Source organism: Myotis lucifugus, unplaced genomic scaffold, assembly GCF_000147115.1.
Source record: "Myotis lucifugus unplaced genomic scaffold, Myoluc2.0 scaffold_36, whole genome shotgun sequence".
Lineage (NCBI taxonomy): Eukaryota > Metazoa > Chordata > Mammalia > Chiroptera > Vespertilionidae > Myotis > Myotis lucifugus.
Genome location: NW_005871084.1, coordinates 7,564,376 through 7,591,710, shown reverse-complemented (window position 1 = coordinate 7,591,710; position 27,335 = coordinate 7,564,376). Strand labels below are relative to the sequence as shown.

Here is a 27,335-nt window from a genome sequence, read left to right as displayed (position 1 = left end):
GGAATTAACAGAAGGTGAAATGAGTGAACCTGAGTCAGTGCCAGACGATGAAGAAGAAGATGGAGAAGCAGCAGAGCCAGAAATAAACTGACTGACAACCCCCAAAGAAGGTCCTGATGACTCCAGAGGCTCTGGCTTCTTTTAGGACAGTGGTCGGCAAACTGCGGCTCTCGAGCCACATGTGGCTCTTTGGCCCCTTGAGTGTGGCCACGAAGTTTCAATCGCTCTGTACATACGCGCCCGCACATGGTATTTTGTGGAAGAGCCACACTCAAGGGGCCTCAGTTTGCCGACCACTGTTTTAGGACATGGACCCTTTGGTGATGCAGACACTGGAACTAAAGCAAACAGTGAAAAGGAGGAGTGGTGCCACATAAGAAATCAGACAGAAATTATGTGTACTTCCATGTTTACACTGAGTGATCTGCCTCCACCACCTTGAAACAGCAAGACCAACCCTCCTCCTCAGCCTACTCAATGCAAAGACCATTATGGTCTTCCAAAATCATCATGCCATATAATGAATGTATCTGTTTTGTGTGTCTGTCTTTGTGTGAAGAGCAAATAACCATAGAAATGTTTTTGTGTCATCATCACCGTTGCCTAAGTATTCATTATGAAGACCATTGGGTGCAATCCTTTAAGTGGAATGACTAGGCATAAAGTGTGTGATATTTCATAAAAATTAATAATGTGTTACTTATTTTTCTTACTATTTTATATAACTTTGCTTTCAAAAATTATATTACTGTACAATATGCCTCACTCATAATTGGAGAAATAGCATATTAACCTATCACTATAGGTAACTGTAACTGTTTTTTTAAAAAATATGACAATCTTTCCAATACTGTATGAAGAATATGACTGTAATAGTGTATGCTATAAAAATTTTATAACACTTGATTAGGCTACCATAATGTCATCATATTGCTGCTGCTCGGTTATCAACACATGATCGTTATACCTAAAAATAAGTGAATTATTTTTCCATTTTTGATGTCTAGTGTTAGTAAAACATATAAAATCTACAGTGTTTTGTAGCATATAAGAAAATATTGATGTAGGTATTAAGAGATTATTCATTTGTCTAAGGCAGCATGAACTTATAGTATAAATACAATACTGTAAATGTATTTTCTCTTATGTTTTACTTAACTCTTTTTCAAGCTTACTTTTTATAAGAATACAGCATATATACAAAATATGTGTTAACTAATAGTTTATGTTATCAGCTAGGCTTCCAATCAATAGCAGGCAATTATAATTCTTTTGATTCCCAAAAAACATAACTAAGTGGATTTTCAACTGCACCAGGGTGTTGGTGCTCTTAACACCTGTGTGTATGTATAAAACAATTATCTTTTATATTTTAATGAAAACATTTTCACATTACCTATAAAGTTGCCTTTTGATGTTCAAATACAGTGTTCAGTAAAGGTGAAACACCAGAGCACCCATAGATAAAATACACATTAAGGATACTGATATCTTATGGAGTTTCTCATTTCCCAATCTTGCCTGAAGCAATGTGAAGTGTTTAACATATCAATGACTTGGAGGAGTATTTTTTTCTAAATACTGGAGCATGTATAACAATAAATTTTAACCTTTATGTAGAATAAGTATTAACTGCTCTTCAGGATCTATAGAGATAATCTCTATATTAAAAACTATTTCCTGATCTAAGTATGTACAAAATTATATAGTTTAAGTGCTTTTATCATCTGTCTTTTCTGTCATATGAAATATAATTCTGAGTGGAGAACGAGGAAAGAGTAGGTATAAAGTCTAGACATGTGGATTTAAATATCCAGTTAACAAATGTGTTAACCATTTAGTATATGCATTAGGTATCTACACTAATAAAAGAGACATACAAATTAACCATCATTCTGCTACATCCACAAGCCTCGCCCACCAGCCAATCAGGAGCGAGTATGCAAATTAACCCAACTAAGATGGCAGCGGCCACAGAGATGGAGCGAGCAGGAGGCTTGGGTTGCCCTGGGCGATGGAGGAAGCCAAGCTTCCCGCCTGCCCTGGGCTCTGTCAAGGCTACAAAGTTTCAATTATAGAAGATAAATAAATCCCAGATACCTGCTTCCAGCCCGTCATGGCCTCCACTCAAGGAGGCGCTGAAAAAAAAAAGAAAAAAAGGAGAGACTGGGAGCTTGGGTTGCCGGGGGCATGGCCAGCCTGAAAACGGCCATCAGCCCCTCACCCAGGCTGGCCAAGCACCCCAGTGGGGACCCCCACCCTGAAGGGGGTATGGCCAGCCAAAAAATGACCCTCAGTCCCTCACCCAGGCTGGCCACATCCCCATGGGGTAAGGGTCCCTGCTGGGGGGCTTGGCCAGCCTGCAAACAGCCATCAGCCCCTCACCCAGGCTGGCCAGGCACCCCAGCGGGAGCCCCACTGTGATCCGGGACACCCTTCAGGGCAAACCAGCCGGTCCCCACCCGTGCACCAGGCCTCTATTCTATATAATAAAAGGGTAATATTCAAATTGACCCTAACAGCAGAACAACTGGTCACTATGACACACACTGACCACCAGGGGCCAGCACAGCAGTGGTGGCGGGAGCCTCTCCTGCCTCCTCAGCAGCGCTAAGGATGTCCATCTGCAGCTTAGGCCTGCTCCCTGCTGGCAAGTGGACATCCCCCGAGGGCTCCTGGGCTGCCAAAGGGATGTCTGACTGCCAGCTTAGGCCTGATCCCCCGGGGAGTGGGCCTAAGCCAGCAGGTGGACATCCCCCGAGGGGTCCCAGACTGTGAGAGGGCACAGGCTGAGGGACCCCCCTGAGTGCACATTTTTTTGTGCACGAGGCCTCTAATGATAACATAATATTGCACATAGAGGCAGGCATAAGACATTTCCTCCTGGACTTACTAGTAAATTAAATGGGACAGACACATATTAGTTAACTAATAAGACAACTAAATGTATTTTTCCCAAAGAGGGAAATATTTAACTGCGGCTGGGATTGGAGTGCAGATGTGATAAAGGAGATTATTCTCAGCACAGTCAACTGATAAGTGAAGGTCTAAGGCAGTGCAGCTAGAGAGCTGAGCACGAGGAAGGAGATGAGGTGGGAGATGGAAGCACCAGAAAGAGACGGCAGGCCCAAGAATCAACAGGTTTTAAGGAGTGGGTGTTAGAAAAATAATTAGAATGTTAATGCAGCAGAAAAAGCATAATGCTGCCCTAAATTTCTGGTTTTAGATCTCAGTTTCATAACATTCAAGTTAACGTTTACTGAGTATCCCAATATGGTAGGAAACAGTGCTAGGTAGTGGCAAAACTGTAACAAGAGAACCCCTGCATCCACAGAGCTCAATCTTTGTAGACTATCTGTACATATAGCATAAATCATAATGCAGTTCATGTATGAAGGTACAGAGATACACAGGTGTAAAGAAACTTGCAGGCCAGAATGGCAGCATTCTCCCCAAACTGAGAGAAATAAAAGAAAGATGGAGAAAAATATAAAAAATATCAAACTAGTGGGCCCTTCATTTTCAACTTCTCGGGGATCTGTAACAGACATATAAAACGGAACATGGTTTTTGCTTAGTCATCTTCAAAGTACGCATTTCAGTCCTTTCCTAACCAGCTTCCTAGAGGTTAACCATAGCATCATTGGCCCTACAAGTAAGAAGCCCTTCTCTCCACTAAACTGCTATCAAGTGTCTTGTCTTCTTAAAAGTCATCCAGATTTGTTGTAACATAACTTACAGTGTAGTTCTCAGCTCAGCACCTCATGGTCACCCTGAGTCCCCTGCACTGAGCTCTCTATACTTTCAAATGTCAGAATTCTTAATATCCAATTTTGGTACCCATCACCATGAAGAAATCTGTGGATGTGGTACAAAATGATACCATTGCTAGATAAAGCTACTTAAAGAGGGTCAGTTTCCCTTAATGCATTTAATTATGTTTTTACATATTTCAAATGTTGAGTCTGGGATTTATTTAAAACAGCTCAGTCATGTGAGCTATCAAGCCACTTCCTTTCTACCCTAAAAAAAATTTGTTTTAAGACTGTGTATGTATACCTGTTAAATATCACTTCCTTACATTTATCCCGTTGTTTAGAGATGATTGACACCAAAAGTGTAAAAGCTCAATTTTGTTTAATTGAACAATATTTTCTACTGACCACTGATTTGCTAAAAGTATAAGCCCTATAAGGACAGTGGTTTTTAATCTGCATAGAACAATACTTGATGCTAAGTATGCATCCAATAAATATTTATTAAATAAAGTCCAGGCAAGGTTCTGTGACTGAAGATATTCTTGCCATTAAGAAGTTCAATATTTTGCATAAGAAGAAATAAATTAACTATTATATAATGCACTAACTATATGGTAATAAAACATATGCTAGGAGAATATATATGGGAAGTATGTTCTGGCCAGGGTGCTCAGAGAAATTTTCATGGAAGAAATGGCATTGAGGTAAAACTTGAAAGATGAGTGAGCCTTCATCAAGAAACACTATTTTCTCTATGGTCTATATGAACTATCAGAATTTTTTATTAGTCACAAAAGATATGTCTAACTCTTTGTTAGGCATCAGCTACATGTGACCATTTTGAATTGAGATATGCTGGAAGCATAAATACACCTGTGAGGTTGAAGACTTAATTTTTATAAAAACGTGAAATATTTCTATTGCATATATGTTAAAATAATAGTTTGCTTATACTGCTTTATAGTTTGCTTTAAAGAAAATATTACTAGCATTTACTTCACTTGTTTCATTTTTGCTAATGAGTATCCTTGAAAAGTTTAAATTACATATGTGGTTCACACTTTTTAATCATGATATATTTCTTTTGGACAGCGGATCAAAACAGAGATTTAGAAATACTAGAAAAAAATTTAATTGCATATGGTCCTAGGGAATGCTACTATAAAACTGTATTGCCAAATGACATATTGAACAGCGAAACAGCAATTACACTACAATTACTACTGCATCTATAAGGTGTTAACTGATATGACCTTTTCTAAATGAAAAATCTGCCAGCACAATCAGTGTACAATTTCAGCAATTTATTATAAATAATGACACACATCAGTGTGCAAGTAGAACTTAACCTTTTGATAACTTTCTATTTTTTAACTCTCTGTTCTTTTCTATAATGTTAATTTGCATAAATATTACTAAAAGTCAGTTTACTAAGGTGATGTACTTTCTCTCCACCTGCCTCACATTCCTCCTCTCTAAAATAGATATAATAAATAAAACTTACCTCAAAGGAACTACCCCATAGCAACTTAATAAAGATTAAGTGGATTTATAGTATTTGTAAATTGCTTAAATAGTGTTATACTTAGTAAACTTTATTTGGTTTTGTTAAATTCAATTCCAATTCCTTGGGCCTTGCTAAAATTTGAGTCACAGTTGACAGGAACAAGCTTTACCATGGACTTGCATGTGATTTGGCTAACTCCCTATTGCTTTAGCTAATTAAATATCTATTCTATTTATTGGATGATAGGATAATGAAAAATAGGGGTACTGAGTCTATTCCAAGGCAGTAAAATAAACAGTAGAGTGTGATAAATACCCAAATTCATCCCAAAATATTTTTCCTCCTATATGCTCTATGCTAGGCTCTGAAAATAAATTAAGATCACAATTCTCAAGGTGCTTTATTTGTTTAAAGCAAACAAACCTATTTACAAATTGTGATATGTGCCCCAAAGGTTCTATGTAAGAAGCAGAGATATATGCAGATTCCTAGAAACAGAAGGCCAAAATCTGAATTTCTCCATATGAACCCACTATATTATTTATAGTCACAAGGGTAAGTAAATATTTGTAATTGATAAAATGCAAGTAAGTGATTAAGATAAATTAGATGATATCATTTAAAACTTTAACTGAATTTTAACAAAAATTTCTACTGCATTTTTTTTCTATAGTTAGAAAGAGTCTAAAAATTATACATTCTCATTTTTCTTTCATGAGCCCTTATATGGCTTCAGGGCTATTAACCTGTGCCATTTGCAAGCTTGCATCATAGTTTTTACCAAGCAAGAATAGAAGGGACTTATCTCAACATAATAAAGGACATATATGACAAACTCACAGCTAGTATTATACTCAGCAGTGAAGAGCTAAAAGCTTTACCCTTGAGATTAGGAATAAGATAAGGTTGCCAACTATCACCATTTTATTCAACCTAGAACTGAAAGTTCTAGCTACTAGTACATCAATCCAAAAAGAAATAAAAGGCATCCTAATTGGAAAGGAAAGGGTAAAGTTATCATAATTCACAGATGACGTATTATAGAAAACCCTAAAGACTCCACCGTAAAAACTATTATGACACAAATTCAGTAAGGTTGCAGGATACAAAATTAATATACAGAAATTAGTGGCATTTCTGTACACTAATAATATCAGAAAGATAAATTGAGAAAACAACCCCATTTAAAATTGCATCAAAAAATAAAATGACTAAGAATAAATTTAACCAAGGAGGCAAAAGATCTATATTCTGAAAACTGTAATACTTTGATGAAAAATACTGATGTCAACACAAATAAATGGATATACCATGTTCATGGACTGAAAAATTAATATTGTTAAAATGTCCATACTACCTAAAGCAAGCTACAGATTCAATGAAATCTCTATCAAAATACCAACTAGAACAAATAATCCTGAAACTTATGTAGAACCACAAAAAACTTGGAGTAACCAAAGCAATCTTGAAAAAAAAGTACAAAGCAGAGGTAACACATTCCCTGATTTCAAACTGACATAGAAACAGTCACTTAGATCAATGAAAGAGAATAGAAGGCCCATAAATTAGCCCATACATATATGGTAAGTTAATCTATAGCCAAGAAGGGGTTAATATCCAAAATATATAAAGCACTCATACAACTTAACATAAAAATATCCAATTAAAAAGAGAGAGGACCTGAACATTCTCCAAAGAAGACATACAGTTGACCAGCAGACATCTATGACATCTAATAAAAGCCTATGTGGTTGTCACGCCATGACACAATGACCAGGAGATGCATCGGGGGACCGGATGGTAGCTGCCACTGCCCAGGGCCAGCCCGAGGCTCAGACAATGAGGGCTGGGCCAAGGCTCAGGCAGCCTCGTGGCCGGCAGTGGCAGCAGCAGAGGTGTGATGGGGGTGTCACCTTCCCCTGACCGCCTCCCACAGAGGGAGTGACAGGGGCGGTGCCTTCCTCTGATCAGCTGGTCGCCTCCTGCAGAGGGAGGCCAGACTACGGCTTAGGCCCGCTCCCCGTCAGTAGGACATCCTGTGAGAGCCCCTACCCACCCCCCGTCCCCCACTCACCCAGTGCATGAATTTTTGTGCACCAGGCCTCTAGTATTAAATGATGTTCAACATCACTAATAAACAGAGAAATGTAAATCACAATAGGTAGCACCTCATATCTGTCAGACTGCCTATTAATAAATCAGCAAATATGTGTTGGTGAGATTGTGAAGAAAAGGGAACCCTCATGCACTGGGGGTAAGAATATAAACTGGTGAAGTCACTATAGAACTACCATATGATCCCAAAATTCCATTTTGGAGTAGTTATCTGAAGAATACAAAATCAGTAATTTGAAGAGTTATATGCATCCTATAGTCATTGCAGCAACCTGGGTATCTCCTGACAGATGAGTGGATAAAGAAAATGTTATATGTATACATACACACACACAACGGAATATTACCCATAAAAATATCTTGCCATTTGCGACAATATGGACTTAGAGGAATAAATAAAATAGAAACAGACTCATAGATACAGAAAACAACACACTGATGGTTGACGTACAGCAGTGGGTGAGAGAATGGATGAAAAAGGTGAAAGGGAGAAAGAGGTACAAACTTTCAGTTATAAAAACATACGTCATGGGAATGTAATGTACAGCACAGGGAAAATAGTCAAGATTGTAGTAATAACTTATATGGTGACAGATGGTTATTAGAATTATTATGGTGATGACCTTGTCAGGAATATAAATATTGAATCACTATGTGGTACACCTGAAACCAGTATAATATCGTATGTCAATTATACTTTAATAATGCTCTTGCCCGACCTCCAAAATCAGGAGTCCACTGCGGGAGATAGAGAGACGAAAGATGCTCCTGGACTGTTATACATAAGGTCATGAGGCCCATAGGTACCACACTCAACCTGGGCTCAGAAGCAAAGGAAGTGAGTATTGAATAGAAAATGGAGTTACCACTTGCTAGTAGTGGTGAGGGGGATTCAGGCAGAAGGAGCAAGACAAGCAGGCTGAATCTAAGAAAGATCAACCCATGTAGTCTGGGTCAAGTACACTCTGGAAGAAGACAGATAAGGCTGACTGGGAGGGAAGAGCTAGGTCACAGAATGCCAGTGATTTCAGTCTTGGGAAGCCATGGAAATCTTACTTTAAGCTGAACTGGGCCACACTCATTTTCTTTCAAAGAGCTTACTCTGTGGCAGGCTCGGTTGGAGCATCGTCCCAGACACAGAAAGAGCCTACTCTGTGGTACTGAGGGATTGGGATGATAGAGACTGGGGAAACACAGAGCCTGGATCAAATCGGGCACATCATCAAGGAAGAGAAAGGAGCAGGTTCAAGAAGAACAAAGTTAAGTTAGCAGTACCAGAGGACCAATTGGCTATGGGGGATGGAACAGAGGAGGAAGTAAAGCTGAGTCCACTAAAAAAAAACACACACACACATAAGTAGGAACTAAATTAGGGAGAGAGGTAGGCATACAGAAAAATGGTTCAGTATTTGACAATTCTACTCAGATTTCTAATGTCAGCAGACCAAAGACCACATTTATCTAGATCTTCCATGAAAGAGCCTAATCAGAGGTTTGCAAATCCTGCTTTCCATGCTTCATGACAGGGAAAAGTTTAATTATTAAAACTGAAACAAGTATTGCAAAACTCCCCTCCGTTATATGTAAAAATTGGAAAGATTTTTCTGTGGATCTCAAGTGAAAAACTGACCGAAGCAAATGGCCATTTTGTGCACAAAGACAACTGGTACACGTCAGCTGTACTGACGTCTAATCTCAAATGTAACACACATCATTCTCAACATGTTCTCTCACAGCTGGAAGGAACTGGAGGATACTTTAAATTAGACACTCAGAGTTAACCAAAGGAGTGGTAAAGCTACTATGTGAAACAGATCAAATATATTGTTGCCTCTAATTTGTCAGTACCTGGACCACGTACCCACACACTTACAGGCATGTCCCAGAGACACACGGTGTCTCATCAGAAAACCCACAGGGAAATGTACCTCAGAAAGGACATCAAAAGGCAGTCTCGTCTGTTTTTATCCTGGCTCCGACACTCTGTATCTTTGTGCACATAACCTCTAATTTATAGTTTTCTCATATAAAAAGAGGGCATCATAATAACACTAATATCTGTCCAGGAATTGCGTTATTAGAATTAGATAATACTTATAAAGCACCTGGTTAATGTCGAGCACTTAGTACAAGCTCCTTAAATGTAATTCATTTTGTACTGTGCTCTCACTTGCTTGAAAAATGAGCACATCTTCTGTTACCATAAATTAGCCACTGTGGTCTACTCTTCATGATCAGTGGGACTGCTATGACAAATAGGTGCTATGGTTATACATCACGATGGGCACAATCTTTACCAGTGTTATCACTTTTTCTCAGCAATGAAATATATTTCCCAGTTAGGTTTATTATATACTATCACTCACATAACCAGGGTTTTTTATTCCTGTTGAACAAAATCAAGTGGGTCACAGTAACAGGGAAGACAGCTAAATGCCATCCTGGCAGAGCCTGAATTCCACGCAGTAAACAGTGGTCCCACAAATGCCTTATTGAACCTGACGCTGGGCCAGTCTAACTAATCACAGCTGTGTGTGAAGAGCCAAAAGTAGGAGGGAAAGTTATAGGACTTCAAGTTTCAGTTACTTAGACCTATAGGTCTAAATAAAGAGTGAACAAAACTTAATATAATAAATTCAGTGATAGTTTTAGTGAACAGCACAAAGCTTCATGCAGAGTAACAAAGAATCTAGCTGTCATGTTCTCTGAATAAATGTACATGGTTTAATATTGAAACCATATTTTAAAACAAAACAGAAAATTATTTCTGAGTATTTCTTAAAATCTACTTAAGTAATAATTTAATGTATCAGTTGTTCATATAATTTGGTTTTTCTTAAAGTGCTTTCAGCCTGGTTGAAAAATAATCAACAATTATTATATTATGATAAAATCCATAAATGAAATTATGCATTTGCCCTAACTCAAACAGCATTCAAACATTGGTGAAGTTTTAATACATGAAAAACAATTGAGGCATCTGAGTGATGCCTTCCTATGAACCTTGAACATAACAATGTCGCCCATTTAACTTGTACTTGGTATAAATAAAGGAAGCCTGTCTTCTAATTTGGGGATCATCTCTTTCATTTAATAATTCAGGGATGGGTAAATTAGAGAAAGAGGGTAAGAGCAAGAAGACGAGAGAGAAAGCAGAAAAGAGTTAACCCACAAAGTAGAATACAGATATCTGTGAGGACTCACAAATCCAGCTTTAGATACCATGGACTTCAAATCTTGAGACAGAAGGACTACATGTAAACAACAGTTTTTACGTTTGCAGTGTGTATGCCCGTTGCCCTTAAATCAAACAGCAGTGACTGAGCATAAGGAGACCTAGAATCTTATGCCTTAATGCCACTAACTTTTATATGAACTCCTGGAAATCATCTCCCCCAGTGCGAAGTGCAGGGGCTTGAGCTGGAATGGATTTCTGGGATGCCTTCCAGTACTGACATGCTGGAAACGTCAGAGCATCTCCTCTGTCACGTCACAAGTAGCTTTACTTTGTCACATCCCTGGAACACACACTGGGCATGCTGGGAAGCAGGCATCTAAAGCCCAGATGCTTCCCCCATTTCACCTTTAAATTAACCTGATCCTCAAGTTCTTCCCCATTCCCACCTCTTCACTTTGCTCTTTTCTAGCAATATTTGTTCAGAAGCCTGAAAAGGTTTGAGTTAGAAACCCTGATATGTAGTGGCTAGAAATAAGATTCACACCACTTGTTGAGGTGTTTTAAAAAATGAGTCATTTGTGCCCTAGAAGTCAAGTTACAAATCAGGCTGTGCACTCCCTCCGAGGACTGTCCCATTAGCTTCAACACCTACCGTGAAAACCCAGAGTTTATAATAGAGGAGACAGAACCATGAGGGTAGAAAAAAAAGTCCTGATTGTGTCTGCTTCTAAAGACAGGGAAAAAGGCATAAAGAGACCCACTTCTGAACTGAAATGTTAATGTTTTTACAGACTGATTACTGGGCAGAGAGTCCTTACAGGAAAACGGAAGCTGTAGGCAGAAGCTTCTGGTTCCAAACAGTATTTGTTTTGAGTTATGGGACATAAACTCCTGACCCTTAGAAATGGAAGAAGCATTCCTCACCTGGTGTCTATTTAAGAAAAAAGTTCAAATTTAACAAAAAGAAGAGTCATACTGAACTGTATTTTCGCCAAATCCCGAGAATATTATGCTAATATTATGATGTATACATACGTCATATGCAAGATTGAAATCTAAAACTCTATTTCATTTCCGGTAACCAGTAGGTAATGATTCTTAACTAATTAAACTCATCAAGCAACCTAAATTGCAAAGAACCCCTAAGTCACTGGTGAAAATATTTTCTAAAAAATGAAGCTATCATTAGATAGACAGCCTTAAAAAACTCAAAAGTTAATTACTTGTTGGGTATAATTAAATTCTGGGGATTACATTTTTTTCTTATTCCTTTGAAGTGCAGTATCATCTAAATTTTTTGTGATGAACTGGTCAAGTTCAAAGAGAGTCATTCACACACCATCTACCCCACCTTTCTTTCCTGACCCTTATTCTGAGCTCAGAATATCTTAAATATCTTCTCTTCTAGGTTATTCAACTACGAAATAAATATGCGATTTACATCTTTACTATTATGTATTGGAAACTGGTAGAACATTCAAAATAGTTTTCAATGGTTCCATCTTTTTCAAAATTTATTCTAGTCCCTCACATTCTAATCAGGCCGTAATTAGGAATTACTTGCCATTTCTAATTTCTGCTACTTGCATGAAGCTATATGAGAACATAGTTAATTCTCTTTTAGATTTGGCTAACTGAAGTTATTGAAGATAACTTCCATTTGTAATGAGATTACTTACAGTATATTAGTAAGTAAGGTTTAGGTTGCTTAATAGGTTGAGAACTTGCTTCATCGGTAATGTGTAAAATTTATGAAATGTTCGCTCTATGGAAGGCACACAAATTACCTCATTTAATTTTCACAACCCTATGAGTCTAGTTCTAATACTTGTCCCTTTTAGATTAAGAAGCCAGCCTTGGGAGAATCAACGTTCCCCTGGTGAAGAAATAGTGCATGTTGGAGGCAGTAATAAAAGCTAGGTATACATAAGTCCAAACATATTTTTTAAAACATTACACAATGACGACTCCCATTGCTAAGTTCTGTTTCTACAACACTATGTTATAACTGGATTTAAAAATTATATTAAATCCCAAGAAAACACATGGTACAGTCTCAGATGAAATATGAAATGCCTGTTGTCCTTGCTGTAGGAAGTTAAACACTGTGAAGGGAATGTAGCTGAGGAATAAACCCATTACCCCATGCCCACATTGGATGTCTCCCAATTTTTAAAAGGATGCTGCATAATCTCTTATAAAAATGGCAATTCTAATATGAGTTATAAATCTAATTTCACCACACAGTAATCATGGAAAAGTACCATTAAATATGTTAGTTCTTCTTGAGGAATTATCACTTTTGCACTGATGAAATTGCAGGCTTTTAAAATTGGTAAATAATTATAAAATCCACCTTAAATCTTTTCTGAAAAGAGCTAGGATAGAAAGCATAATTTCTAACATAAGCACATTATCAAAACAACATAGAAAAAATTATCTCGAATATATCTCCTCTGCAGAATATTCTAAGGCAAAACAGGTGACTGACCTTGAAAAATTCAACATTAAACATAAGCCATGTATCTTCACTGCTGTTTTAAAAAAGAGACCTGACATGTTTTTCTGAGTTACATTTTTAAATATACCACTGGAAAGTGTAACTAGTGACCATGGGTTGCTCAGTGAGCAAAATACCATCAAATAGAATATTTGCATATGTTCTTGAAAAATATACTTAAGAGGGATAGAGGGATAGAAAAGAGTTGTGATGTGGCTGTGACTGCTCTTACAGCACAAGCACTGGAAACAGCACCTACCCAGTAACGTCAGGACACAGGCGAGGATTGCGATCAGGGCTCCGGTGCTGAGGCCGGCAGGTAGGACGTAGGCTTCAGCGTTGCAGGTCTGGGCAATTCCATCTGCATCACAGTCACAGACTCGAATGGTGAGGGTGTTGGTGCTGCTGAGTGAAGGCGACCCGCTGTCCATGATGAAGATGGGCAGATAATACACAGACTGCTCCTGCCTCCGAAAGCCATTCCTCCTGGTGAGAATGGAGGCCGTGTTGTCTGGGAGGAAGACAGCAGAGCTATTAACATGTGATTTCTGATGGAATCAGTCCTGCCAACTTTCATCTTACTCAAGTCACTCTATTTAGTTTCTTTGGACAGAGAATCATCCTATATAATAAAAGCCTAATATGTTAAGTGTCTGGTCATCTGGTCCGCCATTCAACCAATCAAAGTGTAATATGCTAATGATATGCTAAGGCCGCTCAACCGCTCGCTATGACGTGCACTGACCACCAGGGGCAGACGCTCCAACCGGTAGGATAGCATGCTTCTGAGGTCCAGCAGGTTGGGACTGAGCGAGATGGGCTGGACACACCCTGGTGCCGTCCCTCCCAGGCCCCAATCCTGCACCTGTGGGGTCCCTCAGCCTCGCCTACATCCTCTCGCAATCCGTGCTGAGGGACCTTACCTCCCCACCCCGCCCCGGAGTGCACAAATTTCATTCACCGGGCCTCTAGTATTAATATATCTGTCATGCTAGACAATTAAAATCAAAGATGCAGTTGTAAAGTAAAATTGAATATAAAAAAGCTTATCATTTCTAACCTGCAACTTTGTAAGAATTACATATATCTTTTTAATTATCTTAAATTTCAAACCATACACTTACAGGATGATAAAAATTAACAGGTTAAGTATGTTAGGAGCATCATCAGATAGCATAAATGAAATTTCAAATACATTCCTCAACAAATTCCAAACCCGTTATAGAAACAAGTGAAATAAGCTACTCTAATTTCATTTGAATTGAGTGCGTGCATAACTATTCAAAAAAGGAATTATCTTATAGTTTTTAACATTCATATTGGTATACCAAAACCCATATATATAAACATTTTGTTAGTGATAAAATAGGTCATTTGTGCTTAATTTATACTCAATGTTTTATTTCATCTAAACAATTATAGTAATTATGAAACGTTTAACAGTGATCAATAACGCTGTATTACAAAACTGATTTCTATACCTGAAATAGATTTAACTGCTAGCAATTTATGCAGTTAACTTGTCTTAAGTAACTAAGAATTTATGTGATTCTTTAAATTGACAGCAATTAATAAAGGAAAAGAAGGAAAACCAGGACCATAGTTTCGTCCAGTGCTTTAATATATTGTTCCTTTCCAAGCTGTCAAAAAGATGCTTATCCAGTGTTACCATGAAAGAATAAACAATATTCTAAACAGCAAGCTCACATGAGACTGCATAAAGTGTATAACATGCAATTACAGATATGGCAGGAATAAAACTTTAATTTTCAGGTTTTACCTGGTAGCTTTTATTTATTTATTTTTATTTTTTAATATATTTATTGATTTCAGAGAGGAAGGGAGAAGGAGAGAGAGAGATAGAAATATCAATGATGAGAGAGAATCATTGATTGGCTGCCTTCTGCACACCCCCCACTGGGGATGGAGCCCACAACCCAGGCATGTGCCCTTAGCCGGAATCAAACCCGGGACCCCTCAGTCCACAGGCTGACGCTCTATCCACTGAGCCAAGCCGGCCAGGGCAAACTGGTAGCTTTTTATGTACACAAATCTTATTTTAAAACGATAAATTTGAGAGGTGTTCATTAAAAACTATATATGGAGTTGTTGAAGAATATTGCCTTGACAATGTTTGTATACAGTTAACAACACATGTGCGTGCACACACAGGTCTATGGTTTGTCCTCCCAATCATTCAGATGTTGTAGTATTTGATACACAAAGTTGTTCATTAGTAATCTAACGTGCCTGATGTCAAATAACATGCTCAAACACACAATGAATTGAGGAGCTCATACTGAAATGCCCAATATGTAAGATGAGAACCCTGTGTTCCAGAAAGAGGTCATAAAACTCATCATGTGTGTTATGTGCTTCCTAAGATGGAAGCCGATGTAAGAACTAACATGTTTATCCCTTCATGTTCTCTTTCAAGGTCCAGGGGAGGGAGCTCTGGACTTGACCTGGGGAAATCTTTCAATTGTGTCCTGAAAATCCAGACACTTTAGGCTCATGTTGCCTCCATTCACAGTGGTCCTGGGAGGCGGGGGGTGACACACGCGGGAAATCCTCACAGGCTCTTGGGAAGGTCACAGACCGTCTGCCTTGTGCTGGATGAATGGAAGTGCTGAGCACTGTCCCCACCAACTATGATTAGATCAGAGAGTCTGGGATTCCTCACATGGATAATTTTCTGTCTTTTCTGTTACTCAGGGGATATGACAGTGTTCTTGAGCAGAGAAGGGAATCAGAATAAATTATTATTTCACAGTGAATTTTTCAAACCAAAGGGTTTTTTGCACTGAAGAAGACAGTGGCTTTAGGTAAAAGCACTTATAATGTCCACCTTCTGAGAGCAGGTCTTTTTAGATAAACCAGGATTTGACTAGTAAATCTATTTCTACATTTTTTTTCTAAAACCTGGTTCACACATTCAGTCTGAAATAATTACATTTTCTATATTGTTGGGAATACTTTTCTTTATATTGATATTAGGTACAAATGCTCTTCTTCTGCTAAAATAAATACCTTGAATGAAAACACACATGAATATAAAAATTTGAATTTACACGATAGCAGGTTCTCATGCTTAAAGTTATTATAATTTATACTGTCTTTATGTCCACAGTTATATATATTTAAGCAAAACCAGAATTTATTTGTAGGTGTTTGCAAAAATGTTTCTATAATGACATTTAGGAAAGTGGTAAGAGTTATTACTTTTGAGCAAAAGAATGGGATTTGGGATGACAGAGAATTCTTTTGTTCTTTTTAATCTTTGCACAGATCACTTATTTTAGGTTAAAATATTTTCAATATTAACATTAGTTATTCTAAGTCAAAACTGATTTAGGTTGAAATATGTCAAGTACAATTAGTATTTTCCTGATGTCTCAAGTCATACCTGTGCAGGACAGTCCTAATTAAGGCATTTAGCCAGCCCTCAACCGATTAGATCATTTAAGGAGCTTGGTAAACAAATAAGGAAGCAAATGTCTAGAAGAAAATGACAGAGAGAGATGGATCTGGCTTCCCCCTATTTGGATTTAGGCCTAAAATTATTTAAGTAGCAGCTTCTTCATGACAGTAAATCCATAGATAAAAATTACCTTAGGGGCTTATTGCCCTTTAATTAATGTCCTTGCTGGGGAAAAAAAAAAGTCCATAATCAGCATTCCTGAGTGAGCCAAAGCACCCGCTTAGAGTTTGTACCTGCTGCCTCCACCATCAGTGACAAACCCTTACCTTTGTTATCTTTCAGGGAGAAGTTGTGGTTGTTCGTTGCATCAGTGGTTAGGCTGAAATAAAACTGGTGTCCGTTGGACGGCTCATCTCTGTCCACCGCACTGATTTTCTGGATAACCTAGGGCGAGGAGGGCAGCATGAGGACACAGTGTGCAGGACAGAGCAGTTTTGCACCATAGAATAAGCACTGACTTCCTCAATGAGGTGGGAGCTGGGGGCAGATGTACCAACGGGAACCCAGTCTAAAAGGGCTCTGAAAAACTATCATGTCCTTTTCAGATCTTAGATTTGAACAAACCTTCGTGAACCTCAGAAATGAGCCAACTAGTTATTCCATCCCGGGAAAGATCGCACAACCCTGGACAACATGGATGAGTGGAACAAACCACACTGGGATGAAACTACACTTAATTCTCAGAACTTCAAGGCACTGAGCCCTCCTGTGTAAGGTGGGAAACGGCCCAATCAAGCTTAATGGGCTCTATTCCTCCTTTTGTTAAAGGAGGTTAAGCCCTTAACCATTAGCCATGACTTTCACAATGTTTACTTTTCTTCCTGAGGAATTTTCATCATCCCAATGAAACCACGATTTGAAAGTTCCTTTAATATTAGTTTATGCTACACATCAAAGCATTCGTTGTGCTGAAACATGCTGATTATATTTTATCTTACAGCTGGCAGGATTTCAAAGGCAACCACCGCTGGCTCCTTTGAAGGAAATGAGAAACCAGAAGCATGGTGCTCAGAAGCCTCTCACCTGCCCCGGCTGGGCATTCTCGCACACGGTGGTCTCATAGTCCATGGCGAACTCAGGGGCGTTGTCATTGATGTCCAGGATCGCGATGGTCACGTAGCCTCGTCCTACTTGAGACGGATTCTCTAATCAAGAGGAAAAGCTTTTGTCACTTACTCTGGGTAGAACTGTTATTCCACTGCCTTTCACTCAGTAAAAGAGTTTTTACTCAAACTTTTTAATGTTTCCTAAACTCCCATTAAAAATAGTTAAAATCAACTCTAATTATTCACCTACCAACCCTAACCCTTTTTAATCTCTAATCTCTGGCATGGGACTAATAGCAGAGCTGTGGTTGGGACCAAGGCGGTACTACATATAGGAGTATTTTGAAATCTATACTTAAATAAAGATATAACTGTTGTAAAAAATAAGTACAACTCTAATAAGAAAAAGGTCAGGCCTCAAATAAATCTGGAATCATAACATTATAGACTTTAAAGGGAGCTACAGAAACTCTGATCCAATATCATATAACTAAATGTATATAGAAATATAGATAGTATACCTGTGTATTTTTTAGCCCCTGGTAAGTACTGTTGAAAGTATATTCTATGAACCATGTATTTTACTATTCTTTGATGCTAGAGCTCATAATTATTATGAAGATAAATATATATTCTATGTGTACATAAAACAATGCATTATGATTATGCATTGTTCTTTTAATGCTTTTCGTATTAGGGCTAAAAAGAGTTTATTATCACAATATGCAAATCTGGCATCTTAGGTAGAGAAATCAATTTACTCATTTTGTAAGCTATTTGACCAACTCCACATCAGCATAAATGCAGCACACGAAATATGACCACAAGACAAGACGCTCTGTGAGGATGATTCAGGCCCACTATTTGATAGTCATCTCTTTTAATCAACTTTATAAGTATTAGCATTTAAACTAATGAATATAAAATATATTTCACAGCTTAAAATTAAGGATTTTCAAGCTTTTGTTCAATTGAAATAAGCACCTAATATAACTGGAGTTGAAATTATAACTTCATGTCATCCCATTGTCCTCCATCCTAATTCAGTTTTAAACCTTTCAACTTACGGCTCTCCATTGCCAGGACTGTGATATTATGAACAGCATTTGTCTCCCGATCCAAAGATTTGGCCGTTGTAATCACTCCACTGTTGGCATCAATGTTGAAGTATCTCTCCAAGTCTGTGTTTCTGTCAATTGAATACCTAATTGAATAAAAAACAAAGCAAAACAAACAAAAAAAACTTCAACATTTATGTTTATAATTTACTAAATGTATTTCATTAAGTGCATAACCAATCACCGAGTCCTGGTAACTCCACGATCTGTCATATTAATAACAATGAATGCATGCTTAGTTTAAATTTCACTGATGTTACACTTGGTTCTTATCTAATTTCTTTGCTTTTCTTTTAGTACAAAATAAACACCACTGTACAGTTATCTTCACAGATGTTTTGAATATGCCATTATAAACTTCAAATAAGTCTTTATTATCATTATGATGTTGGCTCCTAAAAACCATTTACAATCAATTTAGCAGCCCCGGTCATAGTTATAGGTCTCTTTACAATGAAACATACGTAGACATTTGCCCATTCATATATACTTAGTAACGTCTAGTGTCAAAAATACCAGGCTGACCTTAACACTTTTTTGAATGTGTCTCTCTCATTCAGGGGTCTTGACCAGGGTACCATAGATATATTTCAAAGGAGAACCCCTCAAATTGCATGAATATTTTGGTGTGTAGAAGCTTTTCACAAAATATACTATCCAAACATTAGTGGGAAATCATTCTTATTGGATCTAATTTTTTGTTCCATACATATAATTCACTCTGTGCTCAAGAATGACTAGATTCTACTCAAAGTCTTTCTAGTTGGGTGAATTAAGAGCTCTCATTTAAAAACTTTCTAGTTAAATAAAAAGTAAACAAACACACATGCAACTTAGACTAAGCCAATATTTTACATTTATATAGTACTTCTCAACTATTATTAAATAGAATCATCTACTTCAAGTCTACTGTACTACAAAATGCAAGACACATAAAAAGAATAGAGGAGGCAGAAAATATTAGAAAAGATAATTAACCATACAATAACAAATATTATTGTCCTTGTGTTGGAATAGGTATTTTGGTGTTGATAATCTGAAGTTATTTTTTTAGGGCTTCTATATTCTCAATGGCATATGAGAAAAGAGAAGAAGGTGGTTTGAGGAGGGGAGAGAAGTACTTTTTTAGAATAGAGACACAGACACACACATACACACAGAAGTATATTGGGATTTGTGGGCATAATGTGAAAACAGTCTTTGTTTGCCTGTCTTGCTCTGTTCTCATGCATGTATTGGAAGGTGCATAAAAGCAGAAGGTTGGATTTAACCAGTTGTGGACAATGGAAGGAGAGAGGGGTCAGAAGGAGAGGGGCATATGCACCAGAGTGGTAATAATAAAGGCCCCTGCTACGTAAGTTGGTAAGAGAGAACTGAATAAGTAACAGGCAGATATTGAGAAGCTGTTAGTAGCATCACAAGCGTATAGATCTTTATCAGAATGCAAAATTGCTGTGGAGGGAGGTGGTGGGCAGGGAGAGAGATACTTATTCGTTTAATTTCCCACAGAGCTAAAGTCAATGACCAAATCATTTGCCTCTATTATCGACTGCCTTAAAGTTTCCAGGATTAGAATAAAAACATTTGAGAATTCATTTAATGTTAAATGTCTTCAACTTCTATTCACCTCATAGAAAAACCCCTAATCTTTTGGAGAACCAGTTATCACCTGCACCTCTATATATTTTGAAGAAGAATGGACACCAAAGTCTCTATCATCCTAATAGTAACCATTTCTATATCATAAACTATGTTGCACCCACTTACAGCTGTATGTCATTTAATACCTATAATTCTCACATAGGCCTCCCTAAATCGCACAGCCTCATATATACATATCTGGTAACTTGCTAATTATTCTGACATCCTTATATCTCCCTTCCGTTATTCATGCCATCAACAATTACTCGTAAGCACCTGCATGTGACAGTCTATCTCAGGAAACTAAATTTATAAATATTGTTTTAAAATATAACAAATTACAATAAACAGTAGGAAACCAACACATTGCTATCCTGGAGTCTGATGAAGGAAGTCGGGGCAGATGTGGGGAGAGAATGAGGTACTGGCTTGAGAAGAGAGGGGAGACCTCAGCAAGAACAAGGAGTACAAACTGCCCAGAACAGTTGCGGAACTTGGGGTCACCCAGTATTACAGGGGCTCCTGTTTCCTACCAACCCTCTGCATATGCAAAAGGCTAGCGTTTATGTATGAGGCATTAGCTAATGTATAAAGTTAACCTGAGAAAGACCATTTCTTAACCAAAAAAATGTGGGCACCTTTTAGAGAGGTGAGAAATGTCTCTGAATTAGAATGGGTGTGTGTGTGTGTGTGTGTGTGTGTGTGTATAACTGAGCCAAAGAGAAGACAGGCCCTGAAGAAATTTGGGGGAGCACCCTCTGCTGTTCTGGGCCCACTGGCCTAGTAATGGAGAAATGCAGTTGCCTGAGTCAAGAAGAGGCTGAACAGGAAAAGGGAATGGAGTTTCTCTAATTGTGAACCAAACTTATCATCACTAGTTTCTGAAAATCACAGCCTCAAACACTTGGCCTGCTTCACCCTATGCTACAGTGACCAATTCAAGAGACCGCTTCCATTTTTTTGCAGCAACAGCACTTAAAGCTTTGGCTTATCTGTTTACTGTGCAGACAGATCGAAACCTTGGTATCCAGCCTCAATCCTTTTCCTGAGATTCTGTAAATTACTGCAGACATCTTCAACACAAGCTAAATATCTAAAAGCAGGTTCATCAACCTTTCCCTGAAACTGTCCCTCCTTCTAAACTTTCTCATCTTCAGAAAGTGCTGAGTGTTTGAAACGCAGTTTACTTTTGGTTCCTAATCCTCAAACAACTATGCAAGGTCATGTATGACAGAGACGTGTCATCCATTTGCCCTTAACTCTTATTAACAGAACCCTGCTTTTGTTGGAGGTAGCCATGCGCCTGCCTGAAAATCAACATTTGCTGGTCTCCCTTGTAGGTTGGGTGTCCTTATAGTATCTAAGTTTTAGCAAATAAGATACAAAAGAAAGTTGTTGCGTTGAGCATCATGGAACATCTCCTTAAAAGACAGGAGCGAGTTGCTAATTCAGCTGGCACGTGATTTCTGCCCCCTCTCCTCTATCTCACGTGGGACATGAACACAAAGGGAACATGTCCAAAAGCCATCTGGTAAATATGAGGTGATGAGTGCCTGGTGTAAGAAGCCAAGGCCCTTGATGACATTATGCTGCCAAATTATCAGTCCTTGAGTGCAGAGCTCCAGACATCTCATTAGTAAGTCATTAGTGTTAAGCTCTGTTGCTACTAGCCAAGCACAATTTCTAACTAAGGCAAGCAGGCATCATTATTGCTGTATTTCAGTCCTGGACTCCAAAGTCTCACAGTTGGTGGCTGAAGGAGCCAAGATTCAGAAGCATGTCTGTCGGAGCCATCTTTCCAGTACACACCTCAGAACCTAAAAATGAGCTTGTAGTCCCTGCCACCTACAATTCTATGACCCGTATTCTTTGGGTTTTTCCCAATGCTCTCCTATCTAAAATCCTAGGCTAGTCAAACTGATGTATTACTTGATGAATAAAAACATCCTATGTATCTTCATTTCTGTGCCTTTCCTCACATAGCTACTCCTGGCAATTATTTTAGTCCTACACTTCCTTGAGGACAATCACCCAGTGTTAAAGCAGCAAGCCCTTCCAAGCACGTCACAAATCATGGCTCTCTTGTACTTGGGGCCTCTCCAAGACCCCACAAGTGTGGTGGGCTCCGAAGGGTTGTCGTAGCCTCTTCTCCCACTCAACCCCCAACTTCCAGCGCCCTTGGAGCCTGGGCATCTGAGACTTAAATGCCATCTCACAAGACTGCACTCCTGTCTCAAATCAGAGATCCTCAGTCCACAAGGGTTTGGAGCTCTGCCTGTGGAGATGAGCAAGTGGTGCAGAATGTGGTTGATTAAGTTGTGATGAAAACGAAGGCTGCCATACAACATTTGGTGAAAATGGATCAGAAAGCAGAAAGATTCAATCCTAAAAGCTAACGCCTTTTAATTTTTGCCAACCCAGTAAGGCTTACTTGACAGAGATTTCTTTATCCCCAACTCACCCCCCTTCTCAAACTATCAATTTGCTGTTAAATCACACCATTGTTAATTTTGAAAAATATCATCAAAAATAAGTGTGATGTGATGTGAATAGGAAACCACAGGATTAGAAGTCAAAAGACCCTGGGATGTTGGTGCCAGTGTGATGTGACGCCCTATGGGAACTACTAGTCACTCACTCCGGGCTCAAATTCATTAATCAGGAAAGTAAGGGAGCTGAAATAGAGATCTCCAAAATCTCTGTAAGTGTCTGACCTTCGAAAGTGTTCTACATTGCCACATAGTCACTGCATATTTTTATAACTGTAATTTCCCAGGATCAAACCAGAAATTAGAGCACTTTGTATAGGGAAATCAAGGACATACATATCACATATTGGTAAGAAAAAAAAATAGAACAATTTTTAATCCTATCAAAATCTCTAAAGTTTCCAGTAAGCCATTCCATTTCAAAAACACAGCAAATAAATATAATTCAAAATTGGCCCTCCCTGGTTTGTAATAAAGAATGCAAACTTGCTAAAATTCTTCAATGCTTAAGGTACTGAACAACAGGGAGATCAGTTTGATATCCCTGTTCCTTAGATCCTGCTACTTTCATTTTTCAAATAAATTCTTTTATTCAATTTATTTAAACTAAAAAATGAATCCAAAAACAATTCCCAAATCGTGCATAAGATCAGTCTGTATGATATGTGGATACCCCTACATCAGCAGTTCTCAACTTGTGGGTCGCCAACCTGTGGGTCGCGACCCCTTTGGGGGTCGAATGACCCTTTCACAGGGGTCGCCTAAGACCATCGGAAAACACATATATAAATTACATATTGTTTTTGTGATTAATCACTATGCTTTAATTATGTTCAATTTGTAACAATGAAAATACATCCTGCATATCAGATATTTACACTACGATTCATAACAGTAACAAAATTACAGTTATGAAGTAGCAACGAAAATAATTTTATGGTTGGGGGTTGCCACAACATGAGGAACTGAATTAAAGGGTCGTGGCATTAGGAAGGTTGAGAACCACTGCCCTAAGTGATCCTTGCTAAACCATCATGAACTGGACACTAGAAATTCAATAGCCAGGACCCTGCCCACTGACCTACAGTACTAACCTGGGCTCTCCAGTCACCATTGGTTTTCTCTGTTTCCTTATCTGCAAAATGAGAACGTTTTGCAAAATAATTTCTCATTTCCAGATTTAACATTGGGTTTTAAATAAGTTTTTGTGTAAGATCTCTTGAACAGCTAGATAACAAGAGGGTTGGGACCAGAACTTACATATCTGTATAGCCTCAGGGTTCTGCACGTCTGCCACAAAACAAATGCCTGTTATTTTCATTGCTGCTTCTAGATAAACTACGGCGATCAATTAAAATGCTCTTTATTCATATTCACAAGAAGCATTCTTATCGCCTGCCAGGCTGTTGATATGCATGTCAAGGTTCTCAAGTAGAATGTTCAGGTGAGTGGGAGAAATGAACACAAATGTGTCCTTGCTACTCTCAAAATGACAAAAGCCCATGGAATAAACATGGACAAATCTGAACAATAGATATAGCTCAATCATTTGAGTTGAATCCTTAACATCTTAAAAAAATTTGTGCATGTGTCCCAGTGTTGCTATAAGGAGTGCTCAAGTTTTAATACAGTACTTGCTAAAATCCTGGAACCACATATTCTAACTGTGTGATAACACAGTTAGTAGAAGAATACAAAATCCATACTCTTTTTGGTGTGAGACTTTGGGAGCTATAAATTCCTTCAGCATAAACTATTGAGTTCAATGCTTGGCGATGTCTCTGTTCACATTGTCACCCGCCTCTTCTGATAATGGCAACTCAGTTTTCCTTTGGGGATTGAAACTTTCCCAATGTTATGCAACATTAATGGTACTCAAAACCAAGATGCCCAGACTTCCTGAATAAGAGATGGACACTTTCCCTAGGAGAGGCCAAGAAACTTTGCAAGATATGTGAGCCTTAAACAGAAGGTCACTGGATAAGAAAAAAGTTGGCACACATCTCATGGCCACATCCACAAAGACTGAATGCTCATTCTTACTGTTCATAATTATAGACAAACCTTACTTTCCTCATATCTGAAGACTGACTATTCAACTTTTCTTTTCATTCTGTGAGTTATCCCCAATTATTTCAATGAACTCATTTTTCTCCACTTACCTATGGCCACTTTCTGTTGACTGCAATTAAAGAATGCTTACAGTTGAGTACAACATAAACATTTGCTCCCTAATCTTTTAACCTTATGTATAGCTCTCAAAGTCTCACACCAAAAAGAGTATGGATTTTGTATTCTTCTACTAATAAGACTTTTCAATAAGAATTTTAAATGTGGAAAATACTGCAGGGGACCAATCAAGAGAAATGTAACCTTCAATAAACTCATTTCACCTGGAGTCTTCCTAAAAGCTATCTCAGAAGATGTTTGCTCAGAGTAGAGTTCTCATTCTACAGCAATCCAATAAAGATGAAACAATTTCCCATACAAGTTGGGAATTTCCTACTTAACCAGTTTTGAAAACTAACTCTCGATATTAACTACACTATTTTAACAAAAATTTTTCTTTTTACTTTCACCATACTTGAACATATACTTCCCCCCTCCCATTTTTAGTGATAATTACATTAAGTTCAGCAGCATTTTGAAATTTATTACAGTTCATATTTTCCTTTTCAAATGAACTACTATTTTTCTGGATCACTAAGTTTCTCAGAATAATCAGATATTCACAAATAATTTAGATCAAAACAATATGTACAAATATATGCATGTATACAAGCTACTTAAACATACACACTGAATTATTCAAAACCCCCCATGTGTTCATACTAGTCACACTACATAATGTAACATCTCATACTATTTTATCACCTTTAACTGAGAACATACTAGCAAAAAAAGCCTATAGGTAAATGTTATTTTTCTGGTATCCTTAAACATAAATACAAATATACTTCTGGATTTAAATTGTTAAAAATGCTGAAAATTATCCTCATTAATTTTATCACCACCCCCCCCCCCTTCACATCTATCTGACCTTACTTCTAATAATATTATGCAGCAATTCATTGGCTATTTTGGGCACAGGGACTTTGGGCTTGTTGTTGCCGGCCAGAGAAATAAATTCTCTGATTTCAAAGTATAGCACTAGATGCTGAAGATATAACTAAATAAAACATAAACAGACTTTGCATAATGTTTTCTTGGCTGCTCCAAATCCTGCTATCCTTCACCCCTGCTTATACCACCATTCTTTCAAATGGAGTCTCAAGTCCGGAGTGGTGATTCTTTATCTCTCAGTGTTACAGCTCTGACATTTTCCACCTCACACTGTTTAGCTTTTATGGAATCGATTCTTTTTTCCCTCCAAACTGTAAGTTTCTTGAGGTCAGAGGAAATGTTTTATTCATCTCTTTCCTGCCAGTTTTTTCCCTAGTGTCATGCACAAAGCAGGTTTTTAACACGCATATGAGGATTCATTGATCCATGTATTCTTCTGTTGCATTATATCTATTGTTCAGATTTCCACTGATTTTTGTCATTCTGAGTGTAGCAGGGCCACATTTGTGTTCATCTCGCCCACGCACCTGCATATCAGCTTCCAATGCTGACCTGGGAACCGAATCGTCCTCTGGACTCTCAGATGCTAATACAGTTTTTAACATCTTTATGGATGACAAACACAGAAGGGACATTTCTGCCATTCAGAAAGATGATCGGAATTAGCAGAACACAATCTGTTCTTGGAAGTTCAACAGAAAATCCTGATACATCTTTGGTATTCAGGGCCAAAATGTATAGGAAATGGTAACTAGTACTTTAAAAGGGGTGGGGGGAGGGAAGCCAGGAAACTTCTTGCTACCAGTTATCCAGTTATCCACTTTGCTTTCAAAATGCCTTTTTTTTGGGGGGGGGGGAGGTAAGTAACCTCAGATTTCACATAATTTTCAGCTTTGGCTTCTAGTTTCCATGTGGGAAAAGAGGAAACCAAATTATACATGACATGGTGGGCTAGGTACCCCAGCTAGCTGTTGGCAAGTGATAACAAGTACATGCATTTCACAATGCTGTTCTATTCTGGCCAATCACTGGGCTCTGCGTTTGTTTAATCTTTCCACCTAATTGCTACTATACTTCTAACCACCCAAATGTCCTTCGGTGCTATATGGGCCCCAGTACTTTTTTAAGGAAAAGGCAGATGCACAGAGAAGACTTATGAAGAGTTTTTGACTGGTGCCAAAAGTAGGTAAATTTTTAAGAATTCTGGGCAAGGCAGAAATCATGTGGGAAGAGGCAAGTCAATGCACTTCTTTCTAGAATTCTAATCTCTTGCTCCACCTATCAGAAAATATTCCAAATATAAATAGCAAATGCTAGATTTCAGTATTCTACTACAAAGAATGTGAATAAAATTCAAACACTAATTATCCAACTTCCCATTCTGCTTTACAATTCAAATACTATTGGTCTAATTTTAAACAATTGAAATGAAACAAATA

At 38.1% G+C, this 27,335-nt stretch overlaps 1 protein-coding gene across 1 annotated transcript in view; it reads right to left on the bottom strand.

Moving 5' to 3' along the window:
* The window catches only part of CDH7 (cadherin 7), a 102,614-nt gene that overhangs the window by 8,301 nt on the left and 66,978 nt on the right, over positions 1-27,335 (bottom strand). Inside the window, exons 7-10 of the mRNA XM_023752663.1 lie at positions 18,653-18,789; positions 17,563-17,684; positions 16,806-16,923; positions 13,318-13,569 (exon numbers count right to left, since the gene is read on the bottom strand). Coding sequence (XP_023608431.1) covers positions 13,318-13,569; positions 16,806-16,923; positions 17,563-17,684; positions 18,653-18,789 — 629 coding nt within the window. The remainder of the gene's footprint in view (positions 1-13,317; positions 13,570-16,805; positions 16,924-17,562; positions 17,685-18,652; positions 18,790-27,335) is intronic.